The sequence below is a fragment of the Drosophila yakuba genome, chromosome 2R (genome assembly GCF_016746365.2).
Source record: "Drosophila yakuba strain Tai18E2 chromosome 2R, Prin_Dyak_Tai18E2_2.1, whole genome shotgun sequence".
Lineage (NCBI taxonomy): Eukaryota > Metazoa > Arthropoda > Insecta > Diptera > Drosophilidae > Drosophila > Drosophila yakuba.
In genome coordinates this window covers 13,268,253-13,286,279 of record NC_052528.2, presented here as the reverse complement: position 1 = coordinate 13,286,279, position 18,027 = coordinate 13,268,253, and the positions used below count along the sequence as shown (strand labels likewise).

Here is an 18,027-nt window from a genome sequence, read left to right as displayed (position 1 = left end):
CAAAAGTACTAAATTTGGACACGCGCCTTGTTATATGCACGTGGGCACGACTCTTCGTTTAAATTAAGTTTTTTATCATAAACATTGAATTAAAGCCGCAAAAGTAGTAACTTTGCACGATGTCGTCCTCCTTCTTTCTCAAGCCAGGCGCCAAGGGCACCAAGAAGCGCAAGGTGAGTGAATGAAGCAGCGCAAACAGCAGCACCTGTAACGCTTTCAATAGAATCCCGCAGCAACAACAAAAGGAAAACCGCTCAAGAAAGGCGGAAAATTGGGTAAATCAGCGCAAGCCGGAGACGGACCAGTGCCGAAGAAGCAGCGCCGTCCCAAGGAAGACGACGAGGAAATAGCCAGCGACGATGAGGAGTACAACAGCGATCTGGGCGCCGGCGACAGCAACGCGTTGGCATTTTCCTCCGACGAGGGCGAGGAGGAGACGGCCCAGGACAAGCGGCTGCGTCTGGCCAAACAGTATCTGTCGGAGATCGAGAAGCAGGAGGCGGAACGCGCCGACGACCGGGAACTGGGCCAGAGCGTGGAGCAGCGCCTGCAGACGGAGTACTTGGACAGCGTGGGCAAGCTGCGTCGCAACATTGCGGGCAGCCTGAAGAGCTGCGAGTCCAGCCGCATCCTCAAGCACAAACTGCACCACACGCCCATCTGTGCCCTGGCACTCAGTCCGGATGGCAAATACCTATACACTGGTGCCAAATCCCAGTTCCTGCTCAAGTGGTGCACGGAAACGGGGAAGGTGCTGGACAAATCCGATGTACTGTCGCATCGCGAGGAGCCAGAGACGGTCAAAAAGCGGCGCTCACATGTCATCAGCATATGCCTGTCCTCGGACATGAAGTTCCTGGCCCTGGCCGAAGGAGGTCCACACATTCAAATCTGGTGTCCGCAGACGATGAAGCACATTAAGACGCTGAAAGGCCACCGGGACTGTGTGGCAGGTCTGGTCTTTCGCAAAGGCACGCATGACTTGTACTCGGCAGCGAAGGATCGGTCGGTGAAAATCTGGTCCCTGGATGAGATGGCCTATGTGGAGAGTTTGTGAGTGGTGTGCTCAATAATATTCTTAATATCAAAGTTTAAAAACGAGCCTCTTTGCAGATTCGGTCACCAAACGGGAGTAACCAGCATAGATGCGCTCAGTCGAGAGCGCGCCATCACCGCTGGCGGTTCGGATTGCTCGTTGCGCATTTGGAAGATCACAGAGGAATCGCAGCTGATCTACAATGGACACAAAGACAGCATTGAGTGCGTAAAGTACATCAACGATGAGCATTTCGTGTCCGGTGGCATGGATGGGTAAGTGGGAGTCTGCCTAATTACTTCAGTCAGTTAGTAATAATACGATGTATTTACAGAGCAATCGGTTTGTGGAGCGCTTTAAAGAAGAAGCCCATTTGTACAACGCAACTGGCGCACGGAGTGGGAGAAAATGGCGTGGCCAACTGGATAACCGCCATTGCTGTGGTAGTGAACACGGATTTAGTGGCAACAGGTGGGATTGCCTTATTACTAATTGCGAAATATAACTCAATATTCATGTTTCTAGGCTCCTGTGACGGTTGCGTCCGCCTCTGGCAGACTAATCCCAACGCGCGCAAAATGCACCTCATTCAGAGCATATCCATCGCTGGTTTCATCAACGGACTGGCCTTCAATGCCGATGGCACCAAGCTGTTTGTGGCCACCGGCCAGGAGCACCGCTTGGGTCGCTGGTGGCGACTCAAGGAGGCCAAGAACCAAGTAGTTGTAGTCGACGTTAAGTTGCAGAGCGCCGCCAGCAGTTAGGTTAACTTCTAAGCTTAAGTAAAGTTGTATAGTTTTTATAACAAGAAACGGCCTGAAAATATATACATAAATAGCACTTGTATCTTCTGCCGAAGGTTCATACTTCCATACATACACATCTGCTTTATATTTACTTTTTGGACAACATCGTTATATACCTTTTTCCTCGAATATTACATATATTTTTATTTTATTTTAAAATATATTTTCAAAAACCGATATAAATCAGCTGTACGGTAACCGCAAAACGTTCATGTTTTGGTCTTATTTCATAGCTGTCTATGGTCACACTGGCCGTGTTACAAAACAACAAGTGCTGAAATGCAGCAGAAAATAAAAGCCGGCGGGGGATTCTTCTCCTATTTTAAGACAGAAAAGGGCCGGAAGCTGGTATTTTACGCGGCGGGAGCCACCACAGTGGCACTCTTTGTGGGAAACTTCGTGCCACACACATTTGGCCTGAAATACTACCGCGATTTCGTGCAATGCTATCAGTGGGTGAGAACATTTTCCCGTCTGGAAGCCATTCTAACACCCTCTTCTTTCCGTAGACATGGCGTGGGTCGTCCAGTGCCGGAGGCAGTGCAGCAGCGCCTGGAGAAGGCATTGGATCAGTTGGGTCTGACGCCCTTTGAGCGAAAGTTCGTGAAGCCCTTCACAGTCTTCGGATTCGATGTGTTCCAGGCGGGCACCACCAAGTTGCGATTTGGCGGCGCTTTGGGCATACCAGTGAACTATGGTTATGGCAGTCGGGAGGAGATTAAGCGGGCAGACATTCGCTTCAGGGACAAAGAGATCAACTGGAGTTCGCCCAGCGGAAAGCTGCTGGAGGAGGCCATTGTTCTGAATGAGGATGAGCAGATCTTCGGTCTTAGCAAGGCTGTGCTACAGCTGCAAACCCATAGGGTACTTCTGAACTCCATCTTCCCCAGCGTTAGCTTCCTCATGGTTTACACCATTGGTCACTACCTCAACCTGCGGCAAGATCTATTTGCTCGCCATGGCAGCGTGAGTTTTCAACCTCACACTTGTAGAACATTAAATGATTCCGTTTCACGATTGTAATTACCAGGTCCGGTTTGTGCTATACAGTATCCTTGGTCTCTTTGGCCTGGGAATCTGGTCCTTTATGAAAGACTACAATCAGGTGTCCATGGACGCAGAGATTGACCAGCGGCTGGCCAGCATGGGTCCTCAATTTGTGGAGGCCGGAGCCAGCTTTTACGACAAGCATCTAAAGAAGAACATCGCTCTGAGAGAGCTGATTGGAAATGACATTTACACTGCCCTGGGCAACGAGAACTTTATGATTCGCCAAAAGTCCATGCCACTTACGGCACGGAAATCCTTCTTCCTGGAGAGGCTGGAGGAACTGAAGAAGGCACAACAGCCTGAAACGGAGTAATAACATTTATTGTTACGATTAAAGAAAATATGTTTCCAATTATTTTACAAATATCTTTGTTGTGTAGCCTATAACAGTGGATAGTTGTCCTTAGCCTAACAAATTTCGATTGGATTTTCTCGCCAAGGGGTCTCGAAAATTGACTAGAAATCATGTTCTAACTCGGGTAATGTTGCACGGAATGAAAGGATGACGCGGTGGACAATACAGTTAAAACGCTTCCTCGCCGACAACATCGCTGATGGTCGCCACTAGGCGACGAGCGTGCTCCACGGCGCATGTGGCGGTGACGAGCCCCAAATGAATGCAATACAACTCGTAGACGCGCACCTTTGCCGGCGACAACTTAGGGAAGCACAGTTCCGCTAGGTCATGGTAGTAATCCATTGTAAGTGCACCCGGTTCTGTTGGAGACTTCGAACCATTGCCACTGGCGGCCCCTGTGGACAGAAAGTGGTGCTGCAAATCCACGACAGTATTTAGAACGCCACCAGTCATGTCCTCGAACCAGAGGAAGTACGAGTAGTGGAATGCCTTGTCCTTCCACATCACTGTGGTCTGGCCCTTCTTCAGGTAATTCCTTGCGATCTCCACCATGCTCCAGAGTTTTGTTTTTGGCACCAGCTGGTTGGGTCGCAGATCTGGAGCAAGCATTTGTCCTCGGCTGCGGTTGACGTACATAAAGTGCACCAGACCCGGAAAATCCTCCAAGTAAGCATCAATTGATATGTTACGAGTGGCCTTAACGGCCAGAAATTCAGCGAACTCAAGTAGCTTGGCCTCCACATTCGCTGCTGTATCAGAGAGTTGATCCAGCTCATGGACACTGGAGCTGTCGCAGCAGGCCAGTGTGAATATCTGCTTTAGTTCCTCTCCAAACGAGGGCAAATTGGACTCGATCCTCACCAACAGCTCCCGCTCAAAGTTCTTGAAGTACTCAGTGTACATCTTGCGAAGATTTTCCCATTTAGCGGCGAATTTCTTCGTGCAGTTCTCTAGATCCTCGGTTTCCGATCGCTGTTTCAGGTATCGCTTTAAAGCGTTTAGGGCTTGCACAATAAAGGACTCGAGATTCTCGAAGGCGGGCTTGAGGGCATCCGAATCGCCCTGATGCTGCACGGCCATGATTTTTTGAAGCACAAAAAAGGAATCGTAGATGCAGCTGGTCAGTGGCATGTGTGCGTACTCGATGACCTGCAGCAGGACTTGGTTGCCGTGCAGGCGCGAAATGTGCACGATACTGGGAACGCAGCCAGAATTCACATCGTGGGAGACGCCCTGCAGGAACACAGCTACTGCCCGCTGTGACGGTGACTTTGGCGCCTGGAGGGCGCGTGACATAAGGCTGAGGAAGAGCAGGTCGGCGGCAGCAAGTGGCAGAGCTTGCCGAGTACTGTTCGCGGCCACCAGTTTGTTGGAAACAAGCAACAGGGCGTGGGCACGGGGCAATCCCAGCTGACGCAAGTGCTCCAGGGTGGCGTCCAGCGTTAGATGAACCGTCCTCTTTAGTTCCGTGTTGATCAACAGCCTGGGCATGGCCTCCAGCAGGTACGTCTGATCCTCCTCCCACAGCAACGTCTCGTAGCAATCGAGGCACTGCGTCAGCAGCTCCTGTTGCATGGCGCCCGCCTGGGCGGCAAACAAATTGGCGCCGTAACAATAGCGCGTCAGCGTAATGGCCACACCCATTTGGCGGCCCAGCAACTCCACGGGTATCTGTCCGATCTTCAGAAAGGTAAAGCCTAGCAGTTCGCCAAATACCAAATTGAAACCTTGCTCACACTGCAGGCTGGAGTAGGCGTTATCGAACTGGCACTGCATTATCCGCTGAGAGCCAACGATGGGGCTGAAAATCTGGAGAAGTATGTTGCTGTCCAGGGCGCCACCGGAGGGGAGCAGGCCCTGGGTGGTGGCCACACCGCGAATCTTCTGCGCCAGCGGCTCATTGAGCTTCTGGTACACAACGTCGTTGGCGCTGTTAAACACAATCAGTCCGTTCATTTTCTTATCAGCATCGGCAAAACACTAAATACACAACAAAACTTTCACCAGTTCCACTGGTGCTGGGTAACGGAATTCGAAGTGCGTTCTGATAAGGAAAGGTGATGACTGGAATTCGGCGCTGCACAACACTAAAGACGTTTTAGATCTGAGCAATTCGAGCCTATTTAGCCAGATTTAGCTTTTTGCACTATACGTCATTTAATAAACAAACAAAACAATATATATAATGCCTACTCTTTAAGTGGAAATATGTTTTTGTCAACTTTCATTGAGTATTCATAATTAATTTGAACATTTAGAATGTATGAATCTGTATCCATTCATTCATTAACATGTTCTTATTATAGCCGGTACTCGTAGCGTAAAAGGGTATACTAGAATCGTTTAAAAGGGGAGCAACAGTTAGAAGTAGGAAGGTTTGAAAACTTTTCCGCCTGTTCCATACTCTTTAGGAGACATAGTATACCCCTGTACTCTACGGGTAACGGCTGTATTGATATTATCTCCAGTGAAGAGATAAATAAAGCCAGAACGACCTCTGCCGACGTTTGCCCACACTGGCATCAGCTGACAATCTTCTTCTTGCGACATGCGCTTATGTTATCATTATTTGGACAGACAGTGATTTGTCCACTAATACAGCACTTGATCATCAATGGGACGTTTAATTTTGGAACACACGCTGCAGGGCCACAAAGGACGAATTTGGGGAGTGGCATGGCATCCAAAGGGCAACGTATTTGCTTCCTGCGGCGAGGACAAGGCCATCCGCATTTGGTCGCTGACCGGTAACACCTGGAGCACAAAGACCATTCTATCCGACGGCCACAAGCGCACAATTCGCGAGATCCAATGGTCTCCATGTGGCCAGTACCTGGCCTCGGCCAGCTTCGATGCCACCACAGCGATTTGGTCGAAATCCTCGGGAGAATTCGAATGCAACGCAACTTTGGAGGGCCATGAAAACGAGGTGAAGAGCGTCAGCTGGTCGCGATCCGGCGGATTACTGGCTACCTGTTCGCGGGACAAGTCCGTGTGGATCTGGGAGGTGGCCGGCGATGATGAATTCGAGTGCGCCGCCGTTTTGAACTCGCACACACAGGACGTAAAGCGGGTAGTGTGGCATCCGACCAAGGAGATTTTGGCCTCCGCCTCATACGACAATACCATAAAAATGTACGCAGAGGAGCCCATAGACAACGACTGGGACTGCACGGCGACTCTAACTTCCCACACAAGCACAATTTGGGGCATTGACTTTGATGCGGATGGCGAGCGCCTGGTTTCTTGTAGCGACGACACCACGGTGAAGATTTGGAGGGCATACCATCCTGGGAATTCGGCCGGAGTGGCCACACCCGACCAGCAAACCGTTTGGAAGTGCGTGTGTACACTGTCCGGTCAGCATTCGCGAGCCATCTACGACGTGTCCTGGTGCAAGCTTACAGGCCTAATAGCGACTGCCTGTGGCGACGACGGCATTCGCATCTTCAAGGAGACCAGCGACTCCAAGCCAGACGAACCCACGTTTGAGCAACTAACTGCGGAGGAGAGTGCTCACGATCAGGACGTAAACTCGGTTCAGTGGAATCCAGTGGTGGCCGGTCAACTGATATCCTGCAGCGATGATGGCACCATTAAAATTTGGAAAGTGACCGAGTAACAGAACGATTATTGTTTGCTATATTTAAGTGGGTAATGCTGGAACTTAATTTTTGTACAGTGTCTGCGTAATAACAAATTAAAGTATTTGTATTCCAATAATGAATGAAGTGTATCATACATGGTTATGGGATGCGTTAACCTAATAAAGATTGCTATTTGCTGAGGAAAGGTTCCTGCAAGGTTTTGTACAGCTTCTTGGCCTTCCGGGGACCCAGTCCCATCACCTGGGAGAGTCGCTCCTCGCTGGCATTGATTATGTTGCCCAGGTTGCCGAAAGTGTGCAGAAGGGCGGCCGCATCCGTCTTGTTCACAGGCTTGATGTTGGTGAGAGCAGCGAGTAGCTAAGGACATTTGGGTATTGCATTACAATGACTATACGCTGAATTTCATCATGTGTACCTTCTGATGTGGATTAGACTCCACCCGCTCCATGATCAAATCTGGGGGACGCTTTTCGAACTGTTTATACGTCTCAATGATTTTGCCTGCCTCCTCGGCGTTCCAGGCCAACATCATGGTCAGGTCGGCCAACAGTGATATCCTGGTCAAACTCTTGAGGGCATTGTTTGGCTCTGGTGTGTCCACCTGGACCAGTAGCACGCGCAGCTCATACATCTTGCCTAGAGCCTTCAAACGCTGGCAGATGTAGTCGGGATTGAGATTATGGTACTTCAGCGAGAGGTACAGGATGCAGGATGTCCGACCGACCACATAGTCAGGCACGATGTCGTCGCGGAACTCCAGCGGCACATTGAGTATGGATTTCAGGATGGGATTGCCGCGCTGTTTGCTGTGCACAAGAACGCAGTGCGGATTCGAAGCCGGCTTGCCGGATGCGGAACTGCCGGATCCACTTGTTTCCGTGCTGGTGCTGGGAGCAGGAACCACTGCTGTAGTCGATGGAGCATCTACTTTTGGTTGCTTCGCTGCCGTTGGCATTTCCATGGAGCCCAGCACATCGTTAAAGGAATCATCGTCGAAGTCATCCATTTCGGTTGTTTAAATAAAACAAACTAAAAAGCCCAAGGTGCAATTAGAAATCAGGTAACGAAGGCAATCCAAAATTATTGCACAACATTTTGTAATTGTAAGATTCCAGGCTGTATTAAAGAAACTTTATTATGAAGCTCTATTTTAAAGATGGATGCATTTTAATGGCTGTGAGAATTCTAACCGAATTAAATTGGAATCCCTTGTGTTAATTTAAAATACCGTGCATATAGTATTCGTCACTAAGCGGACACTTATCGAAATCATTCCTGTCTTAACATTTCGATAGGATTTCAGATGCCGTGCCACGGTCACACTAATTGCGGCAAATTTTTGACGCGAAATTAAACGAAAAGAACGCCAGGAATTGGAAAAACGGCTTCGCATAAAAATGTATGTTAAGAAGCTAGTGCTCGACGGCTTCAAATCCTATGGACGGCGCACGGAGATAGAAGGATTCGATCCGGAATTTACGGCTATCACGGGTTTGAACGGCTCCGGCAAGTCCAACATCTTAGATAGCATTTGTTTCGTGCTGGGAATTAGTAATCTCCAGAATGTGAGTACCAATTGGACATATTGTGGGCTAAACCTTAACCATTTTTGTGTAATTCCAGGTGCGCGCGTCAGCTCTACAGGATTTGGTGTACAAGAATGGGCAAGCGGGCATTACTAAGGCCACTGTTACCATTGTGTTTGACAACACAAATCCCGCCCAGTGTCCGCAGGGATACGAGAAGTGCCGGGAGATCTCTGTGGCGCGCCAGGTGGTTGTCGGAGGCAAAAACAAGTTCCTCATCAATGGAAAGCTGGTGCAGAACAAGAAGGTGCAAGACTTCTTCTGCTCAATCCAGCTGAATGTGAACAATCCCAATTTCCTGATCATGCAGGGCAAGATCCAACAAGTGCTAAACATGAAGCCCAAAGAGGTGTGTAGCCAGAAATATACATTTATAAATAGTCGTCCTCCATCTAACAAAGATATTTCCTTAAGGTTCTTTCAATGGTAGAGGAGGCAGCGGGAACCAGTCAGTACAAAACCAAGCGAGATGCCACCAAAACCCTGATTGAGAAAAAGGAGACAAAAGTGCGGGAGACTAAGGTTCTGCTCGACGAGGAGGTGCTGCCGAAGCTGGTGAAACTTCGTCAAGAGCGCTCCGCCTACCAGGAGTATCAGAAGATCTGCCGTGACATTGACTTTCTTATCAGGATTCACATCTCCGCCAAATATCTCAAGCAATGCGAGTCCCTTAAGACGGTGGAGGCCAATGAGCAAAAAATAGAGGATCGCATAGCGAACTGCAAGGCCACTCACGCCAAGAACCTCGAAGAGGTCGAGAGCATTGAAAACTCCGTGAAGGAGATGCAGCAGCAGATCGATGCAGAGATGGGTGGCTCCATCAAAAATCTGGAAACGCAGCTCAGCGCCAAGCGGGCACTAGAAGCTACCGCTACGGGAAGCTTAAAGGCGGCCCAGGGAACAATTCAGCAAGATGAGAAGAAGATTCGAATGGCCTCCAAAAACATTGAGGATGATGAGCGAGCGCTGGCTAAAAAAGAAGCGGACATGGCTAAGGTTCAAGGCGAATTTGAAAGTCTTAAGGAGGCAGATGCCACGGACTCGAAAGCTTATGAAGATGCTCAAAAGAAGCTGGAAGCTGTGTCGCAGGGACTGTCCACCAATGAAGACGGTCAAGCCTCCACACTGCAAGAACAATTAATGGGTATGTCGGTCGGGGATAAAACCAAATCATTTTACTCACCTATTTGTCTTTTTCCTCTGTAGTGGCCAAGGAGCAGTTCAGCGAGGCACAGACCACCATTAAGACCTCAGAGATCGAGCTGCGTCATACGCGAGGCGTTTTAAAACAACGTGAGGGTGAGACCCAGACCAACGATGCTGCCTATGTAAAGGATAAAAGGCTGCATGATCAGCTTGTGGTCGAAATTAAGAACTTGGAACGGCAGCTACAAAATCTGAATTACGAGGGTGGTCAATTCGAGCAGCTGAAGCAGCGCCGCAATGATCTGCACATGCGGAAGCGCGATCTGAAACGAGAGTTGGACCGCTGCAATGCCTCCCGCTATGACCTGCAATACCAGGACCCAGAACCTAACTTTGATCGGCGAAAGGTGCGTGGTATGGTTGGCAAGTTGTTCCAGGTGAAAGACATGCAAAACTCAATGGCTCTAGTCCAGACAGCTGGCGGGAGTGTAAGTTGTTGTATTAGATTTCAAAAGTTCTTTTTTTTAAACTCGAGTTCTTTGTTAGTTATATAGCTACGTGACGGACGATGATGTAACTAGCAAAAAGATCCTGCAGAGGGGCAACCTTCAGCGTCGTGTCACTATGATCCCCATCAACAAGATTCAATCTGGCTCGCTAAGCAGAAATGTGGTGGAATACGCTCAAAACAAAGTGGGTGCCGAAAATGTCCAATGGGCCATGTCACTGATTAACTACGACCGCTATTACGAGCCTGTCATGAAGTTTTGTTTTGGCGGAACCCTTATATGCAAGGACCTTAATGTAGCCAAACAAGTAAGTGTTGATTTCCATTATATTTCGGTAAATTTTGTACATGCATTGTTCATTGTTCTAGATCAGCTACGACCCACGTATTAATTGCCGTTCGGTGACTTTGGAAGGCGATGTTGTCGATCCCCATGGCACTGTGTCTGGAGGTGCTGCTCCTAAAGGTGCCAACGTCCTGGAAGAATTACACGCCATTAAGCAAATAGAAAAGGAGTATAGGGAGATAGACGCTGAGATAGCCGAATTAGAAAAGCAAATTGCGTAAGTAAACAAGAAATTTTCCGTTGCCAATACTTACTCCTATCTGTTCTTAGATCCATTGAAAACTTGGCTCAATCGTTCAACAAAATAAAGGAAAATCTTGAGATGCGACAACATGAGTTAAGCATGTGTGAGAACAGGTTGGCCCAAACAACCTTTCAACAGAATCAGGCAGAAATTGAAGAAATGAAGGAAAGGGTCAAGACCCTAGAGCAACAAATTATTGACTCCCGTGAAAAGCAAAAGACCTCGCAAGCCAAAATTAAGGATATCGAGGCGAAGCTGGCGGATGCAAAGGGCTATCGCGAGCGTGAGATGAAAGCTGCCACGAACGAGATCAAGGTGACCAAACAAAGGGCGGAGAAATCTCGGGCGAACTGGAAAAAGCGAGAGCAAGAGTTCGAAACTCTTCAATTGGAAATCACTGAGCTGCAGAAAAGTATCGAAACTGCAAAGAAGCAGCACCAGGACATGATTGACAACCTCGAAAAGTTCAAGGCCGAGCTAGACGCTCTAAAAGCAAATAGCTCCAGTGCTGCGTCCGAGGTGACGGAGCTCGAGCGGGCAATCAAGGAGCAGAAAGATAAACTGAACGCCCATAACAAGGAGATGCGAAATCAGTTGGTCAAGAAGGAGAAAATGTTGAAGCAAAATCAGGAGATTGAGCTAGAGGTGAAGAAAAAAGAGAACGAACAAAAAAAGATTAGTTCAGATGCCAAGGAAGCAAAAAAGCGGATGGAAGCCCTCGAGACCAAGTATCCCTGGATTCCGGAGGAGAAGAACTGCTTTGGCATGAAGAACACTCGCTACGATTACAGCAAGGAGGATCCCCACGAAGCAGGCAACAAGCTGGCGAAGATGCAGGAGAAAAAAGACAAAATGGAGCGCACCCTCAACATGAACGCTATCATGGTGCTGGATCGCGAAGAAGAGAACTTCAAGGAGACCGAGCGCCGGCGAAACATTGTGGCAATGGACAAGGAGAAGATTAAGAAAATCATCGTGAAGATGGACGAAGAAGAGCAGGATCAGTTGAACAGAGCAGCTACCGAGGTGAACGCGAACTTCAGTGGGATCTTTAGCTCCCTTTTACCCGGCGCTGATGCAAAACTCAATCCCGTCCATACCAATGGGTGTCTGACCGGCTTGGAGATTAAAGTGGGCTTCAATGGGAAATGGAAGGAAAGTCTTGGTGAACTTTCTGGTGGTCAAAAGTCCTTGGTGGCTCTATCTCTTGTCCTGGCCATGCTCAAGTTCTCCCCAGCTCCCTTGTACATTTTGGATGAGGTGGACGCTGCGCTGGACATGTCGCACACGCAAAACATAGGCAGCATGTTGAAGCAGCACTTCACCAACTCGCAGTTCCTGATTGTGTCTCTCAAGGATGGTCTATTCAACCACGCCAACGTTCTGTTCCGCACTCTCTTTGAGGAGGGTGTGTCCACCATCACCCGGCAGGTCAGCAGACAGGCAACATCCAACAAGCGCTGAAATTGGACTCGTATAATTTTTATTACTTAATAAAACCTGTAAAATCTCATATAAAATGCTGTTGCTTTAATTTAATTTGGTGTAATACAGGTTTTTAATAAATTTAATAAATATTTAAGTAATTTTATTAGTTCGATTGCACTAATTTACATTTATTTAATTGGAAGTTTGCGTTATTTACCTTGTTAGATTTTTAAATTGGCGAGAATTTTATTTAAAGGAAGGGTCTGATTATTTTTTTTTTTAAACGCAGATTGCAATATTTAAACTAATTTAAATAACGAAATAAGAACTTCAACTACAAATTTATATTTTGTAACGGTCGTTTGCGCATCAGCTGATTTCCAACCGGGCGGGCAAAACGTCAAACTGGTGAGACCGTCAAACGCACACACACACACATACGCAACGAGCAAAAGAAGAAGAAGAACGAAAGGCAGCAACAGCAATGTTTGAGGGAGTGAAAAATTAAACAAAAGTCCACAGATTTAAGCAGCAAAAACTCGACGGCGGTTTAAAAACAAAACATCAAGATTTCGAGCCAACGCAGACTGCTCCAAAAGCTCACCATGGTAATTTGCAAGGTTCCAAAAACTTATGAATCGTTCGATTCTTTAATCACACACACACTCGACAACTTGTGTGTGTATGTGTGCGGGAACCAGCAAAAATTGTAGACACCGCTGGCATTTGGATAAACAATAGCAACAATTGGAGTGGTGGTCGAGGCGGGAAAAGCACTGATTTTTGGAAATTCATTCATTGGAATGTGGGAGTGCTAATGTGCCGTTTTGCCCTTCCAGGATCGAGTGACCAAGCCGCAGAAGAAGATGCTCATCACACTGCTGCGGGAAACCAAGTACATGGAGGGCAAAAAGGAGAAGGAGTGGTACTGGGAGAAGATCCAAGCGGCCCTAAACACCATTGGTCCCAAGAAGACGATTATTCAGTGGAAAAAAGTAAGTTCACTCGTCTATAAAAGCAAAAAAATAAGTTTAACCTTTTCTTCAGTGCTGGCGCGACATGCGACTGACGACGAGAAAAAAGCTGGCGGAACTGAAGCGCTGTCAACTCTCTGGAGGATCTCCACCGCCAGGGATCGAACTGAACCAGGAGGACAACGACATCATTGACATTGTGGGCACCGAGTACTTCTACGAGGAGATGAATGGTGAACTCAAGGCGGAGAACTTCTTGACCGGCTTGGACTACGCACCGGAGCATCTGTGCGATGCCATTCTCACGGCGGCAGTGGGCCATCACCAGCACAATATGCAGCACCAGAAGGATCCGCAATCGCATGCAGGGCAACAGCAGCAGCAGGATCATCACACCAACGATGGCGAAACCAATGATGCTCCTGGATCAAGCAATGGTGGCTCATATCAGGGACACCCAGTACCCCAGTTGCAGGCGCACAATGGCAGTGGTGGAGGAGGCGAGCATGGCGGCGGTGGTCAGTCACACTCCGGGATGCTCCAGCACCCTGCTTTTCATGGTGGCTTGCATCCACACTTGTTGAGGAGGCAGCATGGAAGTGGATCACTATCCAGGGAGTCGCCCTTTGAGGAGAAGCTTCTGCAGTTCATGCAGGATGCCTTTCCAAAAAAGAGCAAGAAACGCAAAAACCGAGATCCGGATAAGTTATTCCTTTTATCCCTGTACGAGGAAATAAAGAGAGTTCCCGAGGAGATACGCCTTGATGTAAAGTCCGAACTAATGCAGATACTGAAGAAGTACCAGAAGAAGTCGCCTGTCAAAGCGGAAAAGCCTGCGGCCTCCTCCACGTCCACCTCCTCAAAGCTGAGCTCTAGCAGTAGTGGCAGTAGCACGGTGACTACTCACTTGTCCCACAGCATGTACCAGTTGCAAAAGAAGTACGAAAAGGGCGAGCGTGAACCATCGCCTCAATCACAAGTAGAGCGAGTAGCGTCTGCAGGGACAGTTGCTGTGCCCATCCATGCCTCCCAGCAGCTGCCACTTTTCCAGCTTCAGAAAAAGTACGAGGAGAACACCGTGGAGAAGGTGCATCAGCAGCAACAGCAGCAGCAGCAGAGCGAGCAACGCAAGCATGTGGAGGCCGCTCAGGCCCATCATGCTGCCCACCAGCAACCGCCTCCACCGCCACCCAATGAGCACCTGCACCACCCCCAGATGACTCATAACATCATGTTCCCGTTGGGACAACTTCGCAATGAGCAGCCGCCCGCACAGCAACACCAGCATGCCCACAATCCCCACCAGCAACAGCATACCCACCAGCAGCAGCAACAGGGACAGCAGCACCATCCGCCCACGATCTTTGGCTCTGCCGCCAGCGAACGGCCTCCAATGTCCTACGAAAATGTCGGATGAGTCCTGAGCCGTCTGTGGGAAGCCACTTGTGGAGCACCACGCCCTGCGACGTTGTCCCCCACGACGGCAGACGCGCACAACTGTTAGCCCTCGATTTAGACAGCAATTCGTAGGCCTCACTCTTATGCTAGCCTATACCTAAGTACACATTGCTCACTACAAAAATGTTCATAAGTCGGAAATGGTGCAGTCTATGACAAAGATATTCTTAAAGGATTACAAACAAGATGTTCTTGACTTATGCCATTTTGTGGTAAGTGGATGTCGTGATCCTCATGTAAATGTTCTCGTGGCAATAACAGCGCAGCCAAACTGTGACTCAAGTTCTCAATAGATCGCGACGCATAAATATTTTGGTGTGAATACAAATATAATTGTATTTTTAATTTGTGGCTGTTATTGAAAATATGGACCTTGGGTTTTTATATGTTTATTATATAAGATCAATTAAAATGATTGATCCCCAAATTCTGGCAAGAATTTCCTATTCCCATATACCTAACTACGAGCCATATACCTAACAAATGTTTTTCTGGCCAAATCGGAGCAGTCACTTCCTTAGTTCTGATGTGGACTCCACAATCATGTTTGTTTGGACTTTGCGAAGCTGTAAATCCAGCAGGCGGCCCGTCGTTAAGCTGTCTCCAGGAATATCTAGTATTCATCTCTCAAAACGCGATAAGCAAATCCACAGGGAGCACGCCATATCATAAAGATAGTCCAACAGCTGACTGATCCGATCTGCTTAAATGCGAAATTCAACTGAGCACTGCCGATCGCCGAACTCGTCGTTGTCTGTCGCATGTTGGGCAGGTTGATGAGCGATCACGAGCCGAGCTGCAGCATAATCCGCCAGATCTGCGGCGCTTATCAGTGGCGTCCGGCTGGGATAAAGAGATACAGGCGGATCGACTGGAGGCAGACTGGGTCTGGCATTCTATTCCGGCAGCGGATCGCAGCAGTTGATCGTCGGAGATCGAATCGCTGGGATTGGCAGCAGCTCCTGCAAATGCAGAGTTCAAAATTCAAGTGAAGTTCCCAACCAGTCAATCCATTCACCATGGCCCAAGGTAGGAGAATGATCTGAAATCTGAAATCGAAGTCGAAGATCTGGCTTAAGACCTCCAATTTAAGAACAACCACAAGTTGGGAGCTCGCATTTCACGTACTTTACTTTGATCTTTTTAGTCGAGGCGCGCACTGTGCTGTGGTACATGACATTCATGGGCTTCATCGTGAACTACATGATCCGGATCAATCTGAACATTACCATTGTGGACATGATTGCCGGGAAGGGTGCTGTTGCCTCAAATGAAACCCATGAGAACTCCACGGACTTGGCTGCCCTTGCAGAACTAAATGAACGATTTTCGTTGGAGCGTTGGTTTTTGGACTGGGCGAATGTGAGTATCAGATCGCTGAATCACTGGTTAAGTGCTTAATGAAGCCACTAAGTGACGGAGCTTGTGCAACAACGGGGCGTATGAGTAACGTGTGTGTGGACAATATCTTTGGCAGATATCGTACGAAAAGAATGGATTCCACTGGAACGAGAGGCAGCAGGGCGCTCTGTTGGGATCATTTTTCTGGGCCCACTGGACTCTTCAAATCCCCGGCGGCATCCTGGCCACCAAGTATGGTACTAAACTGGTCTTCGGTTGGTCCAATGGTATCGGTGTGTTCTGCTGCTTCCTCATACCCCTCGTATCTTATTGGAGCTACACGGGCTTGATTGCCCTTCGAGTGTTCCAGGGGTGGATAACAGTAAGGGAACCCCAAGCGAACTTTGATAGAAAAGTTTAAATATTTGATTTCAAGGGCTTGGCCTGGCCATCGATGCACGTGCTCACCGCCAAATGGATTCCGCCCAACGAGCGCAGCAAGTTTGTCAGTGCTTACTTGGGCAGCTCGGTGGGCGTGGCCTTGTTCTATCCGATCTTCGGCTATATCATCGATTGGACACGGTGGGAGTGGGTCTACTATATCTGCGGAATCGTGGGCACCCTTTGGTTCATCGCCTGGCAGTTCCTCGTCTTCGATAGTCCCGCCGAGCATCCCCGCATCGCGGATTCGGAGAGGAAGTACATCGAGAAGTCCTTGGGAGCCTCCATTCAGGGCAAGAAGGGACCCACTCCGTGGAAGGCGATTGCCACCTCCCGTCCGGTTTGGCTGAATGTGGTCGCCCAATGGGGTGGCATCTGGGGTCTCTTCACTTTAATGACCCATGCGCCGACTTACTTCAGACTGATTCACCACTGGAACATTCGAGCGGTAAGTGGGTAAAGGATTTTGTAGGTCAACAACATTACACATTATTTTATCCTTTTCAGACGGGCTTCCTCTCTGGACTGCCGCATCTTATGAGAATGCTCTTCGCCTACGTCTTCTCCATGTTCGCCGACTATCTACTGCGGACGGATAAGATGAGCCGCACCAATGTCCGGAAGTTGGCCACATTCATTTGTGAGTATAACTTCTGATTGTATTATACTTTCCTAAAATAAATAAATACATTTCCTAAATTTACTTAACTATATTTTTTTCAGGCTGTGGTGTTAAAGGCTTGATAGTCTTAGCCCTAGCATACTTTGGCTACAACGCGACGGCTGCCATCTTGTTGGTCACATTCGCTACCATGCTCCACGGTGCCGTGTCATCCGGTCCTCTAGCCTCCATGGTCGATCTGTCGCCAAACTATGCGGGCATTGTCCTGGGTGTGAGTGGAATGATTGGTGGAATGCCAGGCTTCATATCGCCCTTTATCGTGGGCCAACTCACCCACAATAATGTAAGTTGGAACTGCCTTTGTAAGTATTAATTAATCCATGTATAATGTCTTCTTATAGCAAACCATTGATGCCTGGAAGAATGTGTTCCTGCTTAGCTCTGTGATGCTAACAGGCAGTGGCATCTTGTACGCGTTATTCTCGGAATCCAAATTGCAGCCCTGGAACAGTGGCTGTCACCAGCTGCCCGATTCCGGACTAAAGGAACTCCAAAATCTGGGAGGCGATAAGGAGGACGAGGAGGAGAAGAAGCCTCTCAAATCAGACCAGGATGAGAAAAGCCCTGCCGTCACTGAAAAGGAGACCAAAACAAAATCTGATAGCGATGAAAAGTGACATGGGACAGTCACACTTTGTTTTAATGGCATTATAACGTGTTGATTATGGCCACGAACCACGTCTGATAACGCTTATCGTTATTTTGTGTAAATAATTTCCCGTGAAACTACAGTGTTTAGCATCTCTAACCTCTAGATTTAAGTGAGTTGCTACCTATACCATAGGATTACTTATCTTTTCTTCCCGAGATTCCCTTTGTCCAACGTGCGTTTTTGGTTAAATGTAAATAAAAATGTTTATGATTTATTTACCAGTTTTTATTTATAATCTAGGCAACACTTTCGGCGTAAAAGTCACTTCATGCTTGCATTAGAATATTTTTTATGGGTAAGGAAGCTAGATCTGTTTTCTGCTGTCTGGGAAAATTTTTACTCAAGCCAGGTGATTCAACTAAT

The 18,027-nt window shown here is 48.1% G+C and overlaps 8 protein-coding genes across 9 annotated transcripts; 6 read left to right on the top strand and 2 right to left on the bottom strand.

Moving 5' to 3' along the window:
- The first annotated feature begins 10 nt into the window (after positions 1-10).
- Positions 11-1,914, top strand: LOC6530454 (U3 small nucleolar RNA-interacting protein 2). The gene is made up of 5 exons (XM_002091334.3): positions 11-173; positions 224-1,053; positions 1,114-1,311; positions 1,371-1,507; positions 1,562-1,914. The coding sequence occupies exons 1-5, from the start codon at positions 120-122 to the stop codon at positions 1,798-1,800; spliced, it is 1,458 nt and encodes a 485-aa protein (XP_002091370.1). The 5' UTR covers positions 11-119; the 3' UTR covers positions 1,801-1,914.
- A 167-nt stretch (positions 1,915-2,081) lies between these two features.
- On the top strand, positions 2,082-3,247 carry LOC6530453 (transmembrane protein 177). Its single transcript, XM_002091333.3, has 3 exons — positions 2,082-2,294; positions 2,352-2,808; positions 2,873-3,247. The coding sequence occupies exons 1-3, from the start codon at positions 2,122-2,124 to the stop codon at positions 3,203-3,205; spliced, it is 963 nt and encodes a 320-aa protein (XP_002091369.1). The 5' UTR covers positions 2,082-2,121; the 3' UTR covers positions 3,206-3,247.
- On the bottom strand, positions 3,193-5,394 carry LOC6530452 (Hermansky-Pudlak syndrome 1 protein homolog). Its single transcript, XM_002091332.3, has one exon. The coding sequence runs from the start codon at positions 5,204-5,206 to the stop codon at positions 3,416-3,418; it is 1,791 nt and encodes a 596-aa protein (XP_002091368.1). The 5' UTR covers positions 5,207-5,394; the 3' UTR covers positions 3,193-3,415.
- A 392-nt stretch (positions 5,395-5,786) lies between these two features.
- On the top strand, positions 5,787-6,977 carry LOC6530451 (probable cytosolic iron-sulfur protein assembly protein Ciao1). Its single transcript, XM_002091331.4, has one exon. The coding sequence runs from the start codon at positions 5,865-5,867 to the stop codon at positions 6,870-6,872; it is 1,008 nt and encodes a 335-aa protein (XP_002091367.1). The 5' UTR covers positions 5,787-5,864; the 3' UTR covers positions 6,873-6,977.
- Positions 6,870-8,113, bottom strand: LOC6530450 (DNA excision repair protein ERCC-1). 2 transcript variants are annotated; one of them, XM_015197187.3, is made up of 3 exons: positions 8,049-8,113; positions 7,274-7,887; positions 6,870-7,215 (listed from the first exon to the last, which is right to left on the bottom strand). In XM_015197187.3, exons 2-3 carry the CDS (start codon positions 7,862-7,864, stop codon positions 7,027-7,029), a joined length of 780 nt encoding a protein of 259 aa, XP_015052673.1. In that variant the 5' UTR covers positions 7,865-7,887; positions 8,049-8,113; the 3' UTR covers positions 6,870-7,026. The 2 variants fall into 2 exon arrangements, with proteins under 2 accessions (XP_015052673.1, XP_043062832.1); XM_043206897.1 differs by having other exon boundaries at positions 7,274-8,090.
- Positions 8,114-8,172: 59 nt separating this feature from the next.
- On the top strand, positions 8,173-12,208 carry LOC6530449 (structural maintenance of chromosomes protein 2). The gene is made up of 7 exons (XM_002091329.4): positions 8,173-8,423; positions 8,482-8,793; positions 8,859-9,588; positions 9,651-10,078; positions 10,137-10,406; positions 10,468-10,661; positions 10,715-12,208. The coding sequence occupies exons 1-7, from the start codon at positions 8,256-8,258 to the stop codon at positions 12,150-12,152; spliced, it is 3,540 nt and encodes a 1,179-aa protein (XP_002091365.1). The 5' UTR covers positions 8,173-8,255; the 3' UTR covers positions 12,153-12,208.
- Positions 12,209-12,561: 353 nt separating this feature from the next.
- LOC6530448 (putative uncharacterized protein DDB_G0288537) lies at positions 12,562-14,876 on the top strand. The gene is made up of 3 exons (XM_002091328.4): positions 12,562-12,724; positions 12,956-13,111; positions 13,164-14,876. The coding sequence occupies exons 1-3, from the start codon at positions 12,722-12,724 to the stop codon at positions 14,505-14,507; spliced, it is 1,503 nt and encodes a 500-aa protein (XP_002091364.1). The 5' UTR covers positions 12,562-12,721; the 3' UTR covers positions 14,508-14,876.
- A 276-nt stretch (positions 14,877-15,152) lies between these two features.
- LOC6530447 (sialin) lies at positions 15,153-17,878 on the top strand. The gene is made up of 7 exons (XM_002091327.4): positions 15,153-15,577; positions 15,696-15,910; positions 16,026-16,271; positions 16,326-16,778; positions 16,838-16,970; positions 17,054-17,295; positions 17,354-17,878. Exons 1-7 carry the CDS (start codon positions 15,568-15,570, stop codon positions 17,627-17,629), a joined length of 1,575 nt encoding a protein of 524 aa, XP_002091363.1. The 5' UTR covers positions 15,153-15,567; the 3' UTR covers positions 17,630-17,878.
- The last annotated feature ends 149 nt before the right edge of the window (positions 17,879-18,027 follow it).